The following is a 24513-nucleotide window of genomic DNA, read 5'->3' on the forward strand; positions in this document are numbered from 1 at the left end:
CTAAATACCTACGGATAGGTATAGATTGAGATAACTTTGATGGATGACAAGTCCTTTCTATCATAATTGACCTCATTGCAAATTGACCTTTTGCGCTTGCAAAATATGGGAGTGCTGTCAATGCAAAAATGCCAAAAATTTCTTTGAGCGCCTTCAGGGCTTCCTCACAATTGTGACGCAAGCTTCTGTTGCAGGTAAACATGGCTATACTTTGTAAGGGTATATAAGGGTACTAACTTACCGTTCTGACAGTGAGGACCAAAAGCGCCATGCAAGGGATGATGAGCAGTGCCAAGAGCCCATGAATCGCTCCGCTCATACCGTTCTGCTGTCTGCTTTGACCTGCCAGAACATAAAAGCATATTCCCTTCTTAGTTCTTACGTGTACAGTAAACTATATAGCATGAAGTATGTGTACACCTGAAAGGCACACCCAGTTGTGTTTGTTGAGCATTTCATTTCAAAAGCATTGGCATCAATGAGGTGTTTAATCGCCCTAACGGCTTCCATTTTTCTTGAAAGGCTTTCCACTAGATGTTGGGACATGGCTGTGGGGATTCGCTTTCATTCAGACATAAGAGCATCAGAGATTCATCGTTAGTCTCCTCAATGTCACTACTGAAAAAAACTTCATTGATACAACGGAGACCAAAAATAGTTATAATGATGATAATTAAGTTATAATGACAATAATATCTTTTAATTGTGATACTGTAAGCCATGATAATATTATATGAAAAAAAATAACACTGCAAGATATTAACAATGGATTAACAACATTTTTATTTATTTTTTTAGAAAAATCTTTTTTTATTTCATAGTTAATTATAAGGTATTCCAAAAAAAAAATTCTCAGCTGGACTCCCTTAAAAAAATATCTAAAATACCCCCTGACATTTTATGTTAATATTTAAATAATTTACTGGTTCTGTGTTGGTTAATGGTAATATGACATGCATGTAAAATATGCAAGTAAAATATTTTTATTAAGTGTTACTTATTTTGATTTTAAATTATATGTTTTAATTTTACATTTTTGTTATTTATTTAATTATTTGCTTTCATCAATTCACAAAACACCTGGAGTTCCCTCACAAACCTCCAGGGTTTTGCAAACCAAAATTTTGAAAACCATGTACTATATTATAATTTTGAGAGATTTATCCACTTGTGGCGCAAGCTGAAACTGAATTGCGAAAGAAAACTGGTACAATTAAGCGCTGTTAATAATGTTACTAAAACACATCCTATACATATATGATTTACCATGTATTACTCACAACACAATCCTCATATTACAACTTGACATGAATGCCAAAGAAAACCTAGACTAAGTTACATGCTAATCAAAATTCACAATACGGTCTTTCTGTATTTAAAGCACAATGCATTAAAACACGCACAATGAATAAATAAAGCATAAATAATTCATAATACTCTATTGCAATAATGTAGTCAATGTTATTATTTCATGAGCTCAGACTGTCAAAACAAGGACAGTTTATACATATTCTATTAAATGTTGAGACAGTATAAAATTCATATTATATTAAAATGTTTGAATATTGAATTTAGCACTCTCTCAACGTAATATTGACTAAATGTAGAGGATGTAAAGAATATATCTATATCTATCTATCTATCTATATATTTTTTTTTTTCTTTTTTTTTTTTTTCTTTTCAAGTTTTAAGAAATTCATGTGCAGCCCAGATGGAATCGTCCTCCTTGGAACTCTGAAAGACAGCAATTTTCTGGAGAATAAGTTCTACGTATCCGCTGTTCTTTGCTTTATCGTATTTGCATCCGTTCCGCAAAATTCAAATTTTTTCTTCCAAAAAAGATTTCATCTAGATCTGTTCATGCATCATATACATGAGAAAAAAAACTATATTTTGCACATTCACCTGGTGTGAAAGGAGGAGCTGGGGGGATCTTGCAAGGAGGAGGTGTGCAGTCATGAAATTTGCCAAGCGTGGATCCAGCCGCTGTAAGAACCTCTTTAACATGGTTAAAGTAACGTCTAGTCGGCCACTTTCCCCTTCTGTAGTGGCACTCGAATGTTTGCATTGTCACCTCCTAGAGAAGGCAAACAAACGAGAGTGAACCGACAGCCACGACAATGTTTCAAAGAATGCAAATGTAAACGCGAGGAAATTACCAGCTCCTCATTGTCCAGAGTGAAACGAAAACCCTCCAGCATTGTTATAAAAATAGTGATGTTCGCTTTATTGTTGGACAGGTTGCCAAACTTGAGGGCCAATGTTTTTAAACTGCTTTCAACGTGATACAGGTTCACATATAGCCAGCAATCTCCACCCTTAGATATTAGAATAGAAAAATGCTTATAGGCATCACTTCTGGAACTGTCACAAACCACAACAACTCTTTAATACATAATGTTTTATTTGATAATGGCCCTAAAATGTATTTGGACACTTAAGCCACACTTAAAAATTTAATCATGCAATTGCATGATATGTACGATCGAGTGGAATTTATTTTAAAGAAACAGGCATGAGCATTTTTAATGCAAAACATTTCAACATATAAAAACAACAAATACATTGTTTAAATTTAAAGGAAAGACATCAAGACGGTTCACAAATGTATGTGAACTAAACCTGCAAAGAGAACGAACTAAATTCACCTGCAGGTTAAAAGTCATTGCAAAAATCAGAGAAGTGAAGTTAGTTCAGAAATAAGCTTTAACATCATTTGTTTGTCACATGGTTTGCTATCTAATTCAAATGAAATTCATATATAAAGTGTGGCTCAAAGTGTGCAAATATGATTTTGGGCCACTGTAAACGTATCCACAAGAACAATACAGCAAACTTAGTCAACCATATCATCAAATATTAGCATTTATAACACTTACTACATCCTTGGTGATGAAGCGGATAGGTATTCTGTAGTCACTGGGAATGTTTTCACTCTGATTGGTTCAAAAAACAAGAATTGGTTGGTTGTATATCAGAGAAAAAAAGTCCTAACTAGAAAAAAGGGAAATGTTATTGATTTCCCTGCTGGGAAAAATAGCTAAAACTAGATGGTTTGTTGATCTTAGCTGGTCTCCCAGCCTAGCCCAGCTAGTCTTAGCCTGTTGAGAAGGTCTCCCTGCATGGCTAAACAGGTCTTCAGCTAGTACTGAGCAGATAAAAATATGCTCAAATCCCATCTAAAAACAGCTTTCAGACCAGTTTGCGAGACCAATAAACCATCTTAAGCTGGGTTTAACTTTTTGTCCAGCAGGATTTCACAAAGTACTAACACAGAAAGCAAGAAAACAATGAATAAAACTCCATTTGAAAATCTTACCAGTGTTTCCAACGTGGCAACATCATCTGTTAAAGGGCTTCCAAAAACACCTGAGCAGGCCACAAGCCCAGAAAAAAGCAACACTAATACACAAATGCTTTCTCCGATCTATAACGAAAAAGTCTCAATGTAGTTACAGTATCACAGACAGTAAATAAAGCGCGCAATGCCAAACACCTATCCAGTCTGAAAATGATCACAGGACACATCCTAATCGTTTCACTAGACAACCACTATAAATAATGAAAAGTAATCAACGATTGCATAATGTGTGTAAAGTGAGTTGTGCCACCGCGTATTCGTTTACGCTGTGGGTGTGAGTGCGCGTCTCCAAAAGTGCATGTACTCGTACTCACCTTAACCTCCCTCATGTGGAACATGGGAATATTAAAAACAAATCAGCCGTGACTCCTTACTTTCTTCGCTTTCCCAGACAACGGAATGCAGGCATGTTTCCGCCTGTTCATCTGACAGCAGATAATCACAGGACGGGCTCGGGATCAGTGGTTTTGGCGTGTCTTTCTCCTCTGGTCCCGATGGAGAGCATGGCGTGCTCAGTGCGCAATTTCGCCCTGCAGCGCTTCTGTGAATTGAATGGGGGCGGATGGACTTGTCCTCTGTGTTTAAGAGGTAGGGCGCTTTGACTCACTTATGAGTAAAATAGAGAAAACTACTCAAGGGAACATGGGTGACGCATCTTGAGTTTATTGGCTAGTTCGTTCAGAATATATCTGACTAAATTTATAGAAACCTAATTAAACACAATGTCTTGCTGCTTTCACAGCCTGATAACTTGGTTTTAAAGTGGTTTTGGGCGCATTTCAGAAGGGTCATACTGTGAGACCTGATTGAGACAACTTAAACTAAGACCAGTTTAAGAAGTTTTCTATTTCTGTTTAACAAGGTAATAGTCTGTAATTACAAGATGATTTTGACAATATAATTGCTGAAAAGTGCACGTAGTTCATCATTAATACCAAATAATTACCAGTATTAATAGAAATTGCCATTAAACTAGCACAAAATACACTGTAATGTGAATTCCAAATATTACCACTTCAATCTATTTTTGTTTTTATGATATATACAATTATTTAAATCGTTTAATATTATATATTGGTCATAAAAATAAAAAGTTTCTATGTCAACATGAATGCATTAGGTTTTATGAAATGACAATAAATATATATAATATTTGTTAATTAATTAAGCTTTAATGTCAACACGCTATGTTGAACTGCTCCAAACCTACTTACTATACATTATTTTAACTTAATATAAAACATTTTTGGTTTCACAATTAAACATCACTTTGATACAACCCGTTTTAAGTGCTGCATAATTAAAATCCCACCTAGGTTGTAAAATTCTACTCAAATTAAACCCAATTAGCAGTCATGTTTCAACAAACCCAAGTGTGCAGTCACGATGTGTGTGCACTGCCACCTTGTGGCGACTAACAACTGCTTTTCAACTTTCATTTCTGAAATGCATGACAGGTGGATTAAGTTGACAGAACGGGTGTATCCCATACTTGTTGAGAGACAATATAGGGTGAAGTTTAAAATTCAAATTAAATATCTAGTCCAAAAAACATTCCACCCTTTCACGTCATTACAAATAGCCACCTTTTCAACGTTCAATTTTTAAGATGAATAATATTTTTAAATGTTGATTTCAGTACCTCTAAACAAAAAGCACAATTTGTATGATTAGTAAAACAACTGAGGAATAACAATTTATCAACAACCATTTAATGAGTTAAATAGCATGAAAAAATTGCATTTGTGCTTTCGTTGCAATCTTTGGGATGTCCACTGTGTATAAAGAAGGGTGTAGCAGGTGACAGCTTAAAAATGGACTCCGTTAACATTCAAAGCCAATTACACGAAGTACTGTGCGTTTGAGTGGTTTTGACACAAAGAGATAAAACGGTGCAGTGGAAACACGCAAATCTGAGGTGTGTGACAGGCAGGAAATCAAAGATTTGATCTTAGAGGAAAAAAAAAAAAAAAGAAAACACCTGAGAGAATCATTTGTCATTGCATATGGCCAAAGACAAAGGCACAAAGTGACAGTAAGAGCTCATTTCCTCTTTCGGGGGCTCTTCTGCAAGTCCCTTTTTTCACTGGAGTCCTTGCCGCCCCTGTTAGACGGAGCTGCCACTTGGCTTTTCTCAGCCGTCTCAGAGGGCTCTTTGGATTTCCTAGACTTGTGATCAGCTGAAGCTGGTCTAGGTTTTCGGCCTCCTAAAACCCAGGAAAAGATGGCTTTGATGAGGAAGATGCCGGCTAAAGTAGCTAACAGTGTTGAAAGCAGGAGGGACCCTGAGAGGCCTTTGACGTGGTCTCGAATGAGGTTCACAGCCTGGGATACAGGTGTGTCAGAGCTGGGCCGAGCTGAGACTTTCTCCTGCACGCAAACAGACATGTTTCAAATCAATCATCAAAACTCTAACTTTCCCAATGCATGTTGCTGGTTTTATTGTGAACTGTGCATGTTCATATTTTACCTTCAGTCCAGCCTCCTCTAAGAGTTTCTTGAGCGTCGGGTCATCGAGGTTCACAATGGGAAAAAACTCCCTTTTGTACTTACGCCTCCACCAAGCCTGCAGATGGGTCCTTCCAAAATGGCAAACACAAGTACACTAAATTTGAGAACAGATTCAGATTGCAAGGCTGTTTCTCTTCTGTCAGTAAGTTTCAGGAACTAACAGGATGACAGAAAGCATGCAATTCTATTTTTGTGTGGGCTTTCACATGATGACCTCACTTCTGTCTCTAAATAACTGTGCAGTAGATGCATTTATATAAGGCAGCTTTTTTGAAGTATTATGTACCACAGTAAGCTGAAGTATCCCTTCATCAACAGCAAACCTGAAATGTGTTCCTAGTAAGTAATATATGAATAAAACGTCTGTAATAAAAAAAAAAAAAAAATCATGATGTTAATTCCGTTTGTTACTCCATTGATTATACAGATTTAACATTGAACTGCATTTCATTATTAAAATGACCAAAATAATGATTTTTTTGTTGTTATTTAATATTTATTTTTATTGCCATACCAGCGTCTATGACTATTTTCACCAAGATCAATGTATTTTAAAAGAGACAAATGTTAGTTACATACAGTAAGTAATGAAAAACAACTGACAAACTAATATTAATTCAGATATTTCAGTTATTTTCCCTTAAATTATACAGATTTAACAATTTAATATTTACTAATTTAATCTAACGTAATTAAATTAGTAATTTTAATGTATTATAGATTTAACATTTACCTGTATATCATTTAGCATTATCTTTAAAATTACAAAAGGAACATACTAATAAAATTACTAATAAATGGGATTTATAAACAAAATTATGTAATTGTTTTGAATATTAATATGAATTCAGATTAGTTATTTTAATGCATTAATTATACAGATTTCACATTTACCATTTAACATTATCATTAAAATTATAAAAAATATTTACTAAAAAAAAAAAATGCTAACAAATGAGATTTATAAATGAAAATTATATATTTTTATTATATTTAATATTAAGGACTGATACAGATTCGTTAATGTATTAATTATACAGATTCAACATTTACTTGTATATAATTTAGCATTATCTTTCAAATTATTAAAAGATAATTTACTAACGAATGTAAAAAAAATAAATGGGATATTAATCAAATTATATAATTTTATAATAATAAAAATAATATTGATATTAATTCAGACTAGTTATTTCACACTAATTATACAAATTTAACACTGAAGTCAACTTTTCTTCCTGAACTTTATTTTTCCTCCAAAAAAATAAGCAAAATTAATGTAACAGTGGAGTCAATAAAATTAATCTCTCCATTTTTATGATTTAAAACCACAAAATGATGTGCAGTATATAAATGTGAATGAGTGTTAAATAGAGAGGTATGGAGCTCACTTGTCTTTCGCAGGATCAGTGAAGTGGTAGTTATAAAGCTTGGCTTTGATAAAGATCGGTGGCTTCAGACTGAAGGGGTACTGCGCTTTATCCACCTGAAGCAGACTAACCACTACAGGAAAGAAAAACACAAAATTAGACAATTCAACATCCTCATCTAAATAAATAATTAAGCAGATGTAATCTGATTAGTGGTCACGCACCCTCTGGTTTGCCCTGTAGGAGGCGCTGTAAGAGGCCTGTAAACCAGGGGCTTGTATCATCCCCTCCTTGAGCTGCCTGCCACATCAGCCACTCCAGCCGGGGCTGGTGAGGGCCTACTATGGGTGGGACTGCATTCACATTTCCTGGTTTATACATGGGGTTCATTTCCTGCAACAGGATAAGAATACACCAGTGAGAATAAACTTTAACCTTTCCATTGAATGAAGACTTTGTGGAAACGATGGTTGTGACATTATGAAGAGAGTAAATAAATAAGGTGATTTGGATTGTTGTAGCAGGGCAACCTTTTCCACATCCTTCTTACCGTCCATGTCAGCCCATCATAGCTGCCCTCTAAAATGATCTCAGGCCTGCCCTCAGCAGAGGTCATTCTGTGCTGGATGCCGTATGCCCCAACCGGCTGGTAGCTCTCTACGGCGCTGTACGTGTCTCGGACTGCAGGTGGTACTTTACTGACTGACATGCCAGCCATGGATGTGTATGGAACCTGAGAGGAAACACGAACACACATTCACTTGCATACAAAGGCTGGTAGAACTTGCCTAAAATGTACCAGTGCAGTCCATAGATCATGTTTATGTAGGGCTGCTGAGTTTGGTTTGGTGCAATTAATTATGGAGAAAATGAAATGCATTATTAACATTTAATGCACCTGTAGGCCATCTGACACTGCATGCAGTTGCTGCAAGATGACTAGGTGATGTGTTCTATTAGAATGCAGTTATTCACTACCCCTTACACTTCATAACTTATCTTCTTTGTCCACCTTCAAGACTCCGCTAAAAACGTATCCGTTTAATTTGCATTTTGGATAATGTGGCTTTATTTAATAAACCTAAATCTCACTTCAGATGCAGTTTCTGAAAACAATGTTATGGCAACATCATGGCTTTAAAAGTTTGTGTAATAAATTCTGTGTTGAATCAAAATTTGTTTCTTAAACTACTTTACTTTTTTTTTTTTTTTATTCATGTCTATTCAATGCTTTCTCATTTAGTTTTTGGGGGTAATTGCTCAGCCCAAATTGATGTGCAATTAAATTTGCAATTAATTAGATCTATGAATCGGCACATCATGCATTTAAATCGCTTGAAAGCCCTACTATTTGCATACAAAGGCAGGTAAAAATGCCTAAATTGTACCAGTGCAGTCCATATACAGGTCCTTTTAAAAAAATTAGCATATTGTGATAAAGTTCATTATTTTCTGTAATGTACTGATAAACATTAGACTTTCATATATTTTAGATTCATTACAACACAACTGAAGTAGTTCAAGCCTTTTATTGTTTTAATATTGATGATTTTGGCATACAGCTCATGAAAACCCAAAATTCCCATCTCAAAAAATTAGCATATTTCATCCGACCAATAAAAGAAAAGTGTTTTTAATACAAAAAAAAAAGTCAACCTTCAGATAATTATGTTCAGTTATGCACTCAATACTTGGTCGGGAATCCTTTTGCAGAAATGACTGCTTCAATGCGGCGTGGCATGGAGGCAATCAGCCTGTGGCACTGCTGAGGTGTTATGGAGGCCCAGGATGCTTCGATAGCGGCCTTAAGCTCATCCAGAGTGTTGGGTCTTGCATCTCTCAACTTTCTCTTCACAATATCCCACAGATTCTCTATGGGGTTCAGGTCAGGAGAGTTGGCAGGCCAATTGAGCACAGTAATACCATGGTCAGTAAACCATTTACCAGTGGTTTTGGCACTGTGAGCAGGTGCCAGGTCGTGCTGAAAAATGAAATCTTCATCTCCATAAAGCTTTTCAGCAGATGGAAGCATGAAGTGCTCCAAAATCTCCTGATAGCTAGCTGCATTGACCCTGCCCTTGATAAAACACAGTGGACCAACACCAGCATCACTGACTGTGGGTACTTGACACTGGACTTCAGGCATTTTGGCATTTCCCTCTCCCCAGTCTTCCTCCAGACTCTGGCACCTTGATTTCCGAATGACATGCAAAATTTGCTTTCATCCGAAAAAAGTACTTTGGACCACTGAGCAACAGTCCAGTGCTGCTTCTCTGTAGCCCAGGTCAGGCGCTTCTGCCGCTGTTTCTGGTTCAAAAGTGGCTTGACCTGGGGAATGCGGCACCTGTAGCCCATTTCCTGCACACGCCTGTACACGGTGGCTCTGGATGTTTCTACTCCAGACTCAGTCCACTGCTTCCGCAGGTCCCCCAAGGTCTGGAATCGGTCCTTCTCCACAATCTTCCTCAGGGTCCGGTCACCTCTTCTCGTTGTGCTGCGTTTTCTGCCACACTTTTTCCTTCCCACAGACTTCCCACTGAGGTGCCTTGATACAGCACTCCGGGAACAGCCTATTCGTTCAGAAATTTCTTTCTGTGTCTTACCCTCTTGCTTGAGGGTGTCAATGATGGCCTTCTGGACAGCAGTCAGGTCGGCAGTCTTACCCATGATTGCGGTTTTGAGTAATGAACCAGGCTGGGAGTTTTTAAAAGCCTCAGGAATCTTTTGCAGGTGTTTAGAGTTAATTAGTTGATTCAGATGATTAGGTTAATAGCTCGTTTAGAGAACCTTTTCATGATATGCTAATTTTTTGAGATAGGAATTTTGGGTTTTCATGAGCTGTATGCCAAAATCATCAATATTAAAACAATAAAAGGCTTGAAGTACTTCAGTTGTGTTGTAATGAATCTAAAATATATGAAAGTCTAATGTTTATCAGTACATTACAGAAAATAATGAACTTTATCACAATATGCTAATTTTTTGAAAAGGACCTGTAGATCAGGTTATACACTTATGGACAGCAGAGGGCGCTGCATTGCTTGTGTGTAATAAATGAAATGAATGAAAAATATATTTAGAATGTTATAACAATATAGTTATTTTTAAAGGAAATGCAAACAAATTAATAAATAGAAAGTCCCCAGTACAATTATGTAATACTTGAGACTCAGAACAGGTATGCACTATCAATATGACTGGATGAAACAAAACGCCACCCTAAATCAATACATTTTTGACATTGCAGTGTCAACCATATGTAGGACATGTAACTCACCACACTGAGGGCAAAGACAGCCGCAGTAGCTGCCGTGATGAGCGCCCACTGAATGAGAGACCAGAGCTTGCTGACAATACCTCGTGTGCACACGCAACTGACAGAGGAAACAGAGGGGAGATTTCTTGGCTTGTCTTTTGCAAAATGGACTTTGGCAAAATCAGTGGCTGAAATTCAAAATCTTTACTTTTTGTACACACACTAAAATGATCAGGGCTGCGTTTCCCGATAACGCGGTCTCTTAACCAAGAAAGAAAAATATATTCCATCACACCACATAAAATACTAGCTGGAAAAACCTACATGGGACACTGCTTAATTTGACAGGGAGAAAAAAAAAAAAAAAAATATTCTGGTGAGAGTGCTTTCCAACAAGCAGCAGAAATATTATATCAAAATATATTTTCCACAGTGTCTTAATTTACTCTACAACCAGGGTTGATTGCCCTGCAGCTGCATCACTTCATTAATGGGTATAAATCACTAATTCACTAATCGCGCGACACAACATAAATAAATAAACAGAAAGAAAGGGGAGAGCTGCCAAGATTATTATTATTAGTAATTTTTTATTTTTTTTTTAATTCCAGATTTGGACAATTTTAGTGCACATATACACTAAATGGTTCCGCGGACGGTCACGTCTTTGATTAATAAAATGGCTAACAACTATTAGTCTAACGATAGTTTAATTATTTGCATGAAAACACTTCAGTTAGCCTAATTGAGCACTGGGTGTATTAAAACTTCAGAATTACACCGCCCTCCAAAAGTTTGGAAACACCCCTGGCAAAGTGTGGTTTTGGATGATATCAACATAAATCCTTATCATTTTTTGGTGCAAATACATTAAAGTAACTTGACATTATCATTGAAGACCAGCAATAAAACATAATAATGGCAATATATGCATGTCAAAGTCAGACATGCCCCTTTGCCAGCTGTGATGCCTGGTTACTGGTTTTTAAAAGATTTTTGGGTCAGCACACCTTAATACTGTAGCTTCAACAATTGATTGCCAATTCAAAGTTAATGTTTGAATAAACTGGCAGCTCGGATGCCCAGATTATTCAGAGCTGTAACAGCTGCTAATGGTGGATATTTTGATGAATCGAAAATGTAAGTTTTTTTTCTATGTATAAACTGTTTATGTAAAAAAAAAATATTTTCATAATTTGTGTTGTCCCTTATCAGTGCAAAATTATCCCCACTTTTCTAGGGCGTTTCCAAACTTTTGGAGGGCAGTGTATATTCATATAGACTGAGATGTGATGAACTGTGAACAGCGATAAGGTATAGCTAAGAGTGGTCCGGACCAACCTTACGAAAGTATGACTTACAGAAGGTATACTTAACTAAGAACGTTTCGGGAAACACGCATGAACGATAAGGTACAGCTTAAGGTACAACTTAAGAACGACGTAGCGTTAAGAAGGTTTCGGGAAACGCAGCCCAGATTCTCATAACCATTCCTGATAGATCTTACTTTAGCATGGCAGACACCGCTTCCCAGGTGAACGACAGGACACCAATCCAGATCGTGAGCTCCTGAAAAACCTCCAGAAATGTATGGAATCCCTTTTGAGTGAAATCTGAAAGAAAGTTCAGAAACAAATTAATTTCCAAGAATGAATTTTCCAAGACCATTTTGGGTTCATATTTCACCTTAACATCAAAAGAAAATAAATAATCTTGCAATTAATATTTTTGCAAATGAATGTCAACAAAATTAATATGTATTTTTTGCATTGTTACATTTTCAGAAACAATCCTAACTAACTCAAGCAATGCAGAAACGATATGTCTACAAAAAATATATTATAATTATAAATGACATTCTACATCTATATATATTTTAAGTATTTATACTTCATGGTAGTATGCAAATTTTATACAAATGTTTGTTCAAACAGGATTCTGGATTTTAGTATAACTGATTACTTATTAATTGTCATGATTTTTTCTTCATTTATTCAAGATATCCCTTTCAATTTTGGATTAAAAAACCTCACCATATCTCTATGAAATTCATCATAACATTTTACAACAGTTCAATTCTATGTTTGTACTCATATTTATAAATCTGTTAAAGTAAAGGAAACATCAGCTCCTTTGCAAATCAGTTTTCCATTTCTCATTTGAAGTCTCACTCACTTATTTTGGATGACAGAGTTTTTTCTTCCCAGTTAATCTGTAGTTTAAAGAGAGTAATAAAACAGTAGACGATGAACAGGTAGACAGCCAACTCTACCAGCAGCATCAAATAAGAGACCAAGGTCTGTCCGCAGCCTGAAAAACACAGACGTACACTAAATAAAAGCTCAGAAGTGTGAACACTAGTGTAGTACTGGCAGAACAAACAGATTTAATTAAGATCTACTCAAATGCAAATCTGTCAATAAGCCCATTAATCAGATCATTAGAGAAAGTCAGTGACTATCCCACCAGAAAATACTGCACAAAACAGAAGTTAGAGATATGTGGTCATACGTCTAGGCTTTTTTTCCTGGCCCTTCTTCTTCTTTGGAGCAGTATTAGAGTTGAAATGATCATCATCCAGTAATGAGAAGCTCAGGGTGATGCTCAGCAGGTTCAGAAGGCTGCAGTTACCAGTGAGGATGTAGCAGAGCTGGAGAAACAGCTGACAAAATGGTATAAAAAGAGGCGTAAGTGAAAAAGTCTCACAGAACAACAAAACACTCAAAAGAATATTCCAGGTTTAAACTGTCACATTGTCTACTACTACAGAATTTTTTTTTTACTTCATCTTGTAAAAGCAAATATTGTTTTCAGTATTGCACACATACACACACACACACACATACATAGAGAGAGAGAGAGAGAGAGAGAGAGAGAGAGAGAGCGCATTGAAATATATATCGCGATTATTCACATCCAAAATAAGTTTTTGCTTACATATTATATGCGTGTATTGTGTAAATTTAAATAAATAAATAAATAGAAATAAATATTAATTAATTATGTGATTATTTTAATAAATCACCCTAAAAACATAAATAACAAAGTATTACAATAAAAAAAATAACATTGGAACTACTATATAAAATCTTTCATAATACACAAGTCCATTTAAATATGCATGCTATTTGAGTCCTTTTAGAGTTAGAGCTATACTTTGTCTTTTGCAGGAAATTGGTCTTTTAGAGGTGGAAATACAGATCTAGACAGACTTAAAAGAATAAAATTGTAGTGGGGCCAGTAAAAAAAAAAAAAAAAAAAAAAAAAAAAAAAAAAAAAAAAAAAAAAAAGACAAACAAACATTAAATTTTGATTTTGTATGCACGCCCAAACACACGCACTACATGTAACAAACCTGAACATAAAAGCCAAACAGTCTCAAACGGCGAATGGGAGCAAAGAACGTCACAAGAGGAACGATGATCTCACTCTGCAACACAACCACTGCTCCAAATCTCAGCAGCCAATCAGGAAGCTGATGGACGTACCAGGCCAAAGGAGTGGGGTTCATCTGGTTCTCCAAATGATGACTCAGTGCTGCAAAAGAGTTTTCAAAACACTGTAATCTACAGATACAGTCAGTTTTTCCCACATAAATGTGTTGTCTGCATCACAGTTCTTGGCCATTTTCACCATTGCTTCATGCAAATTCAAAGAAATATTCATTCTAATAAACATTAGCCCTTTCAATATTTAAGTTCCTAGATCAGCAAAACGGGATGTTTTATATGATCTATAAATCATTTGGTGAGTGAATTTCCAGCAAAGGGCTGTATAAGATTTCCTCATGAATAAGAGTGGGCGACATTACAACCAATACAGAATGAATAAAGTAAAAAATTATTCATTTTACCTGACAGGTCATACCACGCAGGGTCGCCGCTGGCCAGCTTACTCACACCTGTGCAGAAGGTCAGCCGGAAGAACAGCCAGCGGGTCAACCAGAAGCTCACAGGGTCATGATAACGGTAAGAGGAGTGACGGCGCAGCAAACCCAGCGGAGCTACAAGCACAGCCAGAAGCCCGGCCTCCAACAGCAGCACGTCCCTATGAGAGCATTGGAACCAATCACAATTTACCTTGATAAAATGATAACAGTTCGATATAATGTTTATGTGCCGAAATCATCACGAAACAGCGCTACTCATTTGATGCATGCAGAAACTAAGAAATAAATTTTTCTATTAAGATATTTATTTGAAGGAAAAATGACTGGAAAAGTGTAAAGAATTCAAAAAAGTTTTTAGTTTTTTTTTGTCATGATCTGACAATAAAAAGCAGTTTAAAACCACAACCAAGTTGATTTTAGCCCTTTGCTATTCAATTACTAGTGTGTTTAGATGGTTGCTTACTGACCTTTTCTTATATATGGCTTCAAATAATAGTCAGTATTTCAAATAATAAACAATAGTTTTTTGGCCATTTAATCATCAATTCTGTTAGGAAAGCAAAAGCACAGTCCGCTAACTGATTAGTCATTTATTGGACTGTAATCACATCAAATTTAATGGGCCCCAACAATGATGGAGAAATAAACAAGTTATGGCTGTCGGTTATACCGAATGTGACACAGTAGGTCAAAATGCAAGTCACACATGACAAATTGTGGAACTCACCATTCAGAGTGAAGGAAGTCTCCACCGACCTATAAAACAAAACACATACTGTAATCCCTCAATTATGTTTCCACAGGCTACAATGGCATAAGCCTTTGAAGAAGCATTTGACAACAGTTAAAAGGACATTATACTGACATTATAGAGTGAGAGGTAGAGGGCTCGCAGGCAGAAGTAGATCAGACTGTCTCTCAGGGGCTCCAGCAGCATGGCACACAGGGCCAGCGCCACTCCAACCAGGCACGTGAGCTCCAGGACCTGCTGAGGTGCCAGACCCAGAGACGGCCCCAGACCGAGAAGGGACTCCTGCTCCAGCAGGGGCCGCTGCACTTTTGGCATCTGCAGGCGCACAGGGAGAATACCCTCATCTCCATACAAACCTGTCCAAAAAGACATGAACAGAAAAGGCTTAGTTCTGATCATTCTTAGTGTTATGTTGCATGATATAACTGTTGATCTGTGATATTGACCTGCTTTATCCTGAAAACGTTGTTATTTGACGATTGCATTATCTTACATTGGTTACATATCAAAATGTGATAACATAAATAATATGGCCTTGAAACAACAAAAACACAGCACAACCAATGTGGTCTGATTCATGTTTTTAATGCAACTATATTCCTGTACTATCAATCAATCCATTCAAATGAATAAATATCTGCAACCAATTTTACTTCTACACATGTATGTTTCACATTTTGGAAGTAAAACGAGTTATATATTGACTAAAGCTGTATTGATGAGTGAGGCATTAAAAAGTTGGCAATATGAAGAAAGAGAAAGAAAGAAACAAAAAAAACAAAACAAATAATAGCCTATTTCATCAGACAAATGTGCTGATTAGAAACACTGCGCCATGCGGCCGGTGCTGACAGACTGCCCTCGAGGTCTGCACACAATAAGTAGCTCGGTGATAGCAAAAGCACAAAGCAGAACACCATAGGCGCACACTGCCATGATGATGAGCAAAACAAACCCATCCTATGGCTTTTTAATGCCTAAAATCAAGTACAGACACCCCACATGCCCTAATACTATTAGATGCTAACAGGTGCACTCACTGTAAAATACTGCTTTAGGCTACTCACTAACAGTTAGTGAACACCAGTCTGAAAGATCAGGAAATACTACTTCACTGTTACAGAACGTTGACAGACTGAACTCATTCTTAAGGTGGATGACAGTTGGCAGAGGTTGCAAAGTTGCATGTCCACATTTTTAGCATGCAAGCCACAGCAAGAGTGAGCGTATAGCAGGCTGGTTTGAGTTAGAGAACAGGCCGGGTATTGTGGCAGTGCCAACATATGACTCACGCTTGCTCTTTGAATTACTCCATTTTGACGTTAGACCCAGTCCTGCCACAAGCGGCTCCTCCAGGCAGACTGCCTTAGAGGATCGTTTCCCACGGGAGGAAAAGACTCCATGCGTAATCTCTGAGAGACATGGGCTTTAGCTCTGATTGGGAAATATATTAGCAGGAACTGAAACTCGGAAAATGCCCACTTTTGTTGAATGCTGAACACGCACAGTCGGGCGGCAAATAACCCAACTCAGAATAACAAACGGGAAGAGAGCTATTATCCAGTGCACATGATTTCCTTTATCTGTGAGCAACACAGTTTGCTGGTGGCCAGATTTGGCAGGACTCAGCTTATTGTGACGAACAGACACTTAGCCCTAACCATACTCTGTGAAGATAGTCAGCATGTGATTATTTCCAAAATGATCAACACAAAAGTCTTACACTGACTAATTTTATTATTAAATTTACTAAAATATATATTATAATAATGAAAACACATTGACCTTTTGTGACAACATACCCCAGTAGTAATGTTGTTGTCACTATAGTATATGGGGTAAAAGGTTAATTTTTTGCAACCAGCATTATAGAGACCAACAAAAGTGTCATGGAGCATTACTGGTTGCAGTGCAAGTGACTAATGCCTTATGTTTTTTTTTGCAAAAGGTGATTGCAAAAGTGAAGTAGCGTCTATTATTTTGTTTACCTCATCAACAGTGCTGGTTGCTTGGTAACAGGCCTGAGAGTGGATTGTCAAGCTTGAAAATGCCATTTAAGATTTCCTAACTAGAGATAAGATACTACTTTGTAAGATAGGATAAGAATCCCAAATCAAGTTAAGATTTGCGTCTGTAATACGAATTTGTGAAAGATCCTAGTTTAGCGTATCATAAGTTAAGACCTAAGATAAGAAACTTTCTGTAATATGCCCCTTGGACCACAAAAAGGGTAAATTTTTCTAATTGATATTATGCACCACCTGAAAGCTGAATAAATAAGCTTTCCATTGATGTATGGTTTGTTAGGATCGGACAATATTTGGAAAATATTTGAAAATCTGGAATCTGAGGGTGCAAAGAAATCTAAATATTGAGAAAATAGCCTTTAAAGTTGTCCAAATGAAGTTCTGAGCAATGCATATTACTAATCAAAAGTTAAGTTGATATATTTACAGTAGAAAATTTACTAAATATTTTCATGGAACATGATCTTTACGTAATGTCCTAATGATTTTTTGGCATAAAAGAAAAGTAAATAATTTTGACCCATACAGTGTATTTTTGGCTATTGCTCCAAATATACCCCAGGGTCACACACACACACACATTTATGTAAGGTGCATTATTTTTATTTTACACACATACACACACTACCCATTTACTGCCATTCATGTGTATTCTCTGGGGAATGCTGTCACAAAAGGTCAATGTGTTTTCATTATTACATTTTTTGTTTCTTTGCCTATTCTGGTGCAAATGTTATATAACTTTTTTTTTTTCAGCAAAAACTTTGAAGTATGTGCCAATACAGAAATAAACCCATCGTCTACACCATGTATGCACGTAAACGCCTAAGAGAGAAAGAGTGTGTATAACCCTGCACTTGGAAACACATTGCAGATGTATGAGTAACAAAGAAGTGAGCTTATTAAACTGGATGAGGTGTTTCTTTGTACACGGGCTGAATGGAGCTTATTGACATGCTGAAAAGTGTTGGTACATGCTGCAGTTGAAAAAAGGCTTCATGAACACACATGGCTCATGCATGGAGCATTTCAGGGACAAAAGCTCACAGGCCCCTGAATGATGACGGGTCACTACAGTGCGCGCTCAGCACTAACTGGCGGGGCTCCCAAATATCAGCACATGTGGAGGAACTGAAGCAGTGCTGCTTTATTCACACGGCCATTATCATCTAAGAAATCTCGTTTAGACATTAAATCCACTGCGCAAATTCAGCTCGAATGGAAATGCGGTTTGTGCACGAGGTCCTTGAAACGTTTGCGCTGAAAAGCGAGAGTGATCCCCCGTGCCACCCCCGTGATTTTGCAAGACAACGAGCGATTAGCGCTAACGAATGAATGAATGAAGCAAAGGAATTGTTTTGTTTTCGCCGACAGTCCACAACACAGTTCAAGTTCAAGTGTACGCGCGACCATTCATTAGTGCCGCACCCAAAATCCACCATAGCCGCCAAACATCCATCTGCAAAAAAAAAAAAAACAGAGAAACTTCCCTACCTGGTATTTGAACGTAGATGGATGCAAAAGCACACACGTAAACAAGTGCAATGCTCCACAAGAACCATTGTCTGGACGTTTTTACTTCCCCCATCTTGGCGGCTCGCTGGAGGAATGAGGTGTCACTTTGTTTCGGGTGACTCGAGCGCTGATGCTCATTAAAAAAAATGAAGATGAATGGGAGGGGTGGAGTTTGAATTAGTGATGATGGGAAGTCCAACTCACTTCCGCGAATCGGTTCTTTTGAACAGCTCGTTCGGTTCTTTTACGTCCTGACGTAATCACGTCCCCCTGGCATTCCAACAAAATTCTTCAAAACCAAAACGTTCCAAAAGAGCTTTTTAAAACCTAAATATCATTTGCATTTACATTACATCATACTAAAATTAATTTACAGTGGCTGTTTTGTATGCGAGTTCATAAAACCAAAAAGAGACTCGAGAAGAATGATTTGTTTACTAGTTTGAATTTGTGGCAAATGGGTGAAAGCAGAACAACTATTTAAGCTTTTCCAAACAACTTTTAGCCAATGAAAAGTTAAATGGGTCACTTTTTCTAGCTAATAGATGAAACGTGATTATAAAGTATTGCTTTGCAAACAACTTGACAACAAGCCACACACAGAGTTTAATGCATATTTTAATATAGCTTTATTATAGACATTAGGCATTTTTGATGCAAGTTTGTATCCATGAGTGATAGGCCGACACTCGAGTGAACACAGCCGGTTTCCGAGGTTCACATTTCTTGCCACCCCATGTTGTTAGCCCTACAAGGTAGTAGACCCCATTTTTTTCACACATAAGGGGTGCGCCAGAGTCCCCCTATACAAAATAAAGAATTTAAGTGACCAGGACATGTGCATGTGAATAGTGATTGTTGAAACTACTGTAAGACTGTACCAAGCAGGAGGTGGAGGCTGCTGCATCTGTACACAGGAGGGACTTCATGCTGAAAGCGTCACCCCAGCCCGTCTCACAGGCTTTCTCAGAAAGAGGCTTAACTCTGGCCATATGTAGGATATCAGGGTGCAGATCCACTAATATGAGAAAATAAAACAACTACTACCAGAAAATGTTAAATAACAGTTTGTATGTGATTGAAGACGGAGCAAATACAAAACAGAAATGAACAACAAACGTTTCACATGTGTTTTGCTGTGTTTCCATTTATTATTTCCATATTTTCAGAAGTAACACCAACATGAAACCAAGATTCACCTCGTTCTTGTTCATGAAATGTGTTTCTGGTCTTCTTGTGCATGACTTTGCAATGCATGTTTCTCCAATCAATCAACTTAAAAATAATAAAATGTAATAAAATAATCATCCACCCCAGTGATTCCCTGTTTTCGCAACAAAAATATGAGATAACTATATGTATATAGCTACATATACGTACATATATATTTATTAAATTTAATTAAAATTATATCTGACCTACATATTACAAACGGTTTGGAAAATGGATAGATGGAAAATAAAAGTAACTTGGGTTGTGAATGCCATTTCATGTTAGTTTTAATGCTGAAGCCTGTTAACTCACAGGTAGCTTTTCTCGGTCCCCAACCAGTTGTCACACAAGACAAGGTGCCTTCATTAACCATTTCATCATCTGTATCCGTTATGCACACCGGAAATATCATCGGACCTGGATGAAGCACATGTTAAGCTGTACAACTCTAATTGTTGATAAGGATCTCATGAAAAACAGGCATAAGATCATGTGATTCTATACCGATTCGAGCTGGGATGGACAAGCGGATCATGGAGAGATCAGAGACCGGTGGGAAGCTGCCGTCATAAGCCAAACTCAGCACGCTTTCCACAGCTGCAGTCTGACCCGACATGAAGTTCAGATCATGAGCTCCCAAAACCACAACATCTCCAGCCCTGTGGGATGAAATGTCAGAACATCACTGAGGAACAATAGATGATCAGACTCCTCTGGCTTACTTGGCGAGGCAGTGGCGCGGTGCCAGAACACAGCGTGGATGAACGAGGACGCCGCTACAGTAATGCGTATCGTGGCTCTGGAGGCTGACGTGCCACGGCCAGGAGTTAGGACAGGCCTCGCTCACGTTCTCCACCTTGAATGTGCCGTTCTCAGAGGACACCACCTGAGCCAAGCCAGCGGGCAGTTGGCAGGGATCCATCTTGGCCTGACCACACTGCGCTGAAGCCACATCATGGAAATGGACATGAATGACGACTAAAGCAATCGGAAAGGTTCATGATGAGAGTCTTACCAGTTGAATCAGTTCCAGGACTTTCAGAAACGAGTTCACCTATATGACACAAGCAAAAAATATAGCAGTTTTAGAGCAGCCACTGATACATCACTGAAATCTGAAAGTTCATACCATGTATTGAAGACTCGATCCATTGTTTGTGGTGGTATAGTGTGGTGTAGACCCCTGGTTTTTGGGCCCGACCACATCCAACCCCCCAGCTGACCACTCCAGCAAGCTTGTACCTCTCATCTGTGAAACATGAGAGGGGACCACCAGAGTCGCCCTGATCCAGAGGGGTCAGTGGGTCAATGACATGTAAGAGTGTTCACAAAAAAAAAAAAAAAAAAAATTATATATATATATAACACATACACACATTTATTAACTGATAATACAAAACAATTTTAATATTTTAATAAATAATATTATTAATAATTTTAATAATTAATAGTACTACTAATAATTAATAGCATATTTTGTGTACACTAATATAATAATATATTTCATAATATTACTTAATTTAATAATAATTTATATTAAATCCTCTCTATGATATTTTTTTCAGTCACATCCAATGGCTTTAATTTGGAAGACAAGTTTTGTATATATTTTTATATTTAATATTTTATATATAATAATAATAATGACTAAGGATAGTTAAAAAAAATATATTTTTTAATAAACAATAACTAAGAATAATAAAATTACTACTAATAATGGTCAATATTATAATTATTAGCATTATTAATATTAATTCAATATTAATCATTTAATAATATTAATCATTTATCAAGACAATTATTAATATTAATTTGATTGTTGCACCACATTGCATTGATGCAGCTGACAAGCTTATTTATACATACATATTTTTATATTTTAATTATTCTATTTTTATTAATATATCCTATACATATTTTTCTAAGAAAGATAATGAAACTACTTTTGAGATTTTTTTCCTTTGATATAGAAATCAAGATATGATCTTGATTTTTTTACTTCAGAAATTAAAAACATGTACTGTATATGAACAGACATAGTACCTCTTCTGGTATTTGTCAGAACAAAAAAAAAAAGCCAATGTTTACCTGACATGCATCCCTTCCTCCAGCATCCGCTCCGGCACACATCATATCCTTAAGGATTTTCCCTCTGTAATGTTTGTTACATGTTTGCGTCTCAAAAACAGTTACATTGACCTCTTGAAGTCTGGAGGAACGAGGCCCATCTATAAAGAGAAATTCATCTAATCACACATAACCATTGCTAATGAAGCCCATTACACAGGTTATACAGAACAAGGTTAATATATTCCTGCCATTTAGGGCCTTACTCTCTGTGATGGCGCCCCAGCCGGTGACAGTACAGGTTTCCTGAGGGGGCAAATCACTGTTTAAGATGGCAACAGGCCTCACACACTCATTAAACAGCAGGGGATTCTGCAGTTTCACCAAGGCAATATCATTCTCGTTTGTCTTTTGGTTGTAGTCCTTGTGGGAGATGATTTTTTCCACCTTAAGGGTCTTTAAATAAAATACACAGTTACAAAAATTAAAATGAGATAACTTAAAAGATCCACATAAAAGGGGAGTGAGATATAAATGCACACAGACACTCACTTGATGGCAGGATTCATTCATATTCTCCAAATTGTGCATTCCAACCACAGCGTTCCACAGTGACACCTTTTTATAGCTGTTCACAAACATGAATTTCGGTTTTAAGACACATATGTGACCCTGGAGTCTTAAGTAGCATACGGGTATATTTGTAGCAATAACCAACAATACATTACATAGGTCAAAATTACTGATTTTTCTTTTATGCCAAAAATCTTTTTGATATTAAATAAAGATCATGTTCCATGAAGATATTTACTAAATTTATTACCGTAAATACATCAAAACTTAACTTTTGATTAGTAATATGCATTGCTAAGAACTTCATTTGGACAAATTTAAAGGTGATTTTCTCAATATTTTCATAAAAAAAAATGTTGCACCCTCAGATTCTAGATTTTCAAACAAGTTGTATCTCAGCCAACTATTGTCCTTTCCTAAGAAACCATACATTAATGGAAAGCTTATTTATTCAGCTTTCAGATGATTAAAATGAGAAAACCTGACCATTATGACTGGTTTTGTTACCCAGGGTCACATATTTGCACTCATAGAGGTTTTATAGACCACTGCCGGTGGGCTTACCGTTTGAAGCAGTGGCTGGCGGTAATAACCCACCGCAGGTCGAGGATGGCACCCCCGCAGGCTGGCATATCGGAGTACTGCAGGGAAACCTGCCATGTCCATGAATGTGCCCGTGCCTCCTGCCCCCCTATAATCCGGCTCTCCTCCTCATCCTTCTCTGGGATAAACGCACGTACACCAGCCTGGTCTGGAAAACAGAATCATATTTGCATGCCAGCAGATGAAGAACGCATTATTATGAACTCAGCCTTACCATAACATCCATTGCCAAAGATGCAGTTAGTCTCAGCTGAAGCGTTCACAGTAGGATTCTCTTCAGCATCTTAAAATAAATATTACGTTATTATACATAGTAGGAAATCGTATGAGCAAACCAAGTTATTCACATTTTGGGTAACATGGTTTCATCATAACGACCAGCTTGTGAAACTGAGTCTCACCAGGGTCAGCTTTGGTCCAATTAATAGAGAGTATTAAAATAAATAAATACTTTTTACACATGCTCACAAATGTGTTATTAAAAATGCAAGGAGACGCGTAATAATACAAAGACCTCAACAAGAAAAGCAAATGCAATTCCTCAACACCTGGCGCAATTAGTGTTTAATTAACCGAGTGGAGCAGTTCGGAGTTTGGCCACTAGATGTCTGCAAAGATTCAAGCTCTGAAACGCCTAAACCTACATTAGAACTGCTGTGGATTGAAATCGTTAGTTATGCATTACTTTCATGTTTTGCTCGACAAATCTTACATCATTGTAAAAATCTGTTGCTATTATATTTATAATGTACTGTTGAAAATACGTGTAGAAATTGAAAGTTAGTCCAGTTACAACCACACCACGGTTTAAAACTTGCTTTGGTCAAACTACGCTTATTGAACAATGTTTTTATTACAGATTTGCATTGTTTTACAACAGAATGTGTCTCAAATGGAAAAGCCTACCATATGCTTACTCTATTATTCATGCAATTTAAAACAAGTCACTATAGCCTATGATCACAACTGAAGAAGGTTCAGTTGTATATTTTCATATTTATATATATAATGTGTGTGTGTATGTACAGGTGCATCTCAATAAATTAGAATGTCGTGGAAAAGTTCATTTATTTCAGTAATTCAACTCAAATTGTGAAACTCGTGTATTAAATAAATTCAATGCACACAGACTGAAGTAGTTTAAGTCTTTGGTTCTTTTAATTGTGATGATTTAGGCTCACATTTAACAAAAACCCACCAATTCACTATCTCAACAAATTAGAATACTTCATAAGGCCAATAAAAAAACATTTTTAGTGAATTGTTGGCCTTCTGGAAAGTATGTTCATTTACTGTATATGTACTAAATACTTGGTAGGGGCTCCTTTTGCTTTAATTACTGTCTCAATTCGGCGTGGCATGGAGGTGATCAGTTTGT

At 36.9% G+C, this 24513-nt stretch overlaps 2 protein-coding genes across 3 annotated transcripts; both read right to left on the reverse strand.

Moving 5' to 3' along the window:
* Positions 1-4509: 4509 nt before the first annotated feature.
* LOC306861345 (lipase maturation factor 2-like) lies at positions 4510-18902 on the reverse strand. Of its 2 annotated transcripts, none has more exons than XM_079403558.1 (14): positions 18660-18902; positions 15253-15494; positions 15115-15143; positions 14352-14545; positions 13854-14035; positions 13010-13160; positions 12674-12808; positions 12006-12111; positions 10520-10616; positions 7793-7975; positions 7467-7635; positions 7264-7375; positions 5832-5940; positions 4510-5731 (listed from the first exon to the last, which is right to left on the reverse strand). In XM_079403558.1, exons 1-14 carry the CDS (start codon positions 18751-18753, stop codon positions 5405-5407), a joined length of 2130 nt encoding a protein of 709 aa, XP_079259684.1. In that variant the 5' UTR covers positions 18754-18902; the 3' UTR covers positions 4510-5404. The 2 variants fall into 2 exon arrangements, with proteins under 2 accessions (XP_079259684.1, XP_079259685.1); XM_079403559.1 differs by lacking the exon at positions 18660-18902 and adding an exon at positions 16431-16732 and having other exon boundaries at positions 5061-5731.
* A 419-nt stretch (positions 18903-19321) lies between these two features.
* On the reverse strand, positions 19322-23361 carry LOC306861879 (transmembrane protease serine 9-like; the record flags this gene model as incomplete). Its single annotated transcript, XM_079404365.1, has 11 exons — positions 19322-19483; positions 19562-19698; positions 20205-20309; positions 20397-20551; positions 20615-20870; positions 21022-21175; positions 21981-22120; positions 22226-22415; positions 22512-22587; positions 23097-23278; positions 23350-23361. 11 exons carry the CDS (start codon positions 23359-23361, stop codon positions 19322-19324), a joined length of 1569 nt encoding a protein of 522 aa, XP_079260491.1.
* Positions 23362-24513: the final 1152 nt, after the last annotated feature.

Source organism: Barbus barbus (assembly GCF_936440315.1).
Source record: "Barbus barbus genome assembly, chromosome: 42".
Taxonomy (NCBI): domain Eukaryota; kingdom Metazoa; phylum Chordata; class Actinopteri; order Cypriniformes; family Cyprinidae; genus Barbus; species Barbus barbus.

Excerpts from the sequence above, each read along its gene's own strand:
- LOC306861345 (XM_079403558.1), bottom strand. The coding sequence starts at position 18,753 with ATGGGGGAAGTAAAAACGTCCAGACAATGGTTCTTGTGGAGCATTGCA. Across the intron at positions 12,809-13,009 it reads CCAGGAAAAAAAGCCTAGAC|GCTGCGGACAGACCTTGGTC; the intron begins GTATGACCACAT and ends TGTGTTTTTCAG. Across the intron at positions 5,732-5,831 it reads TAGAGGAGGCTGGACTGAAG|GAGAAAGTCTCAGCTCGGCC; the intron begins GTAAAATATGAA and ends GTTTGCGTGCAG.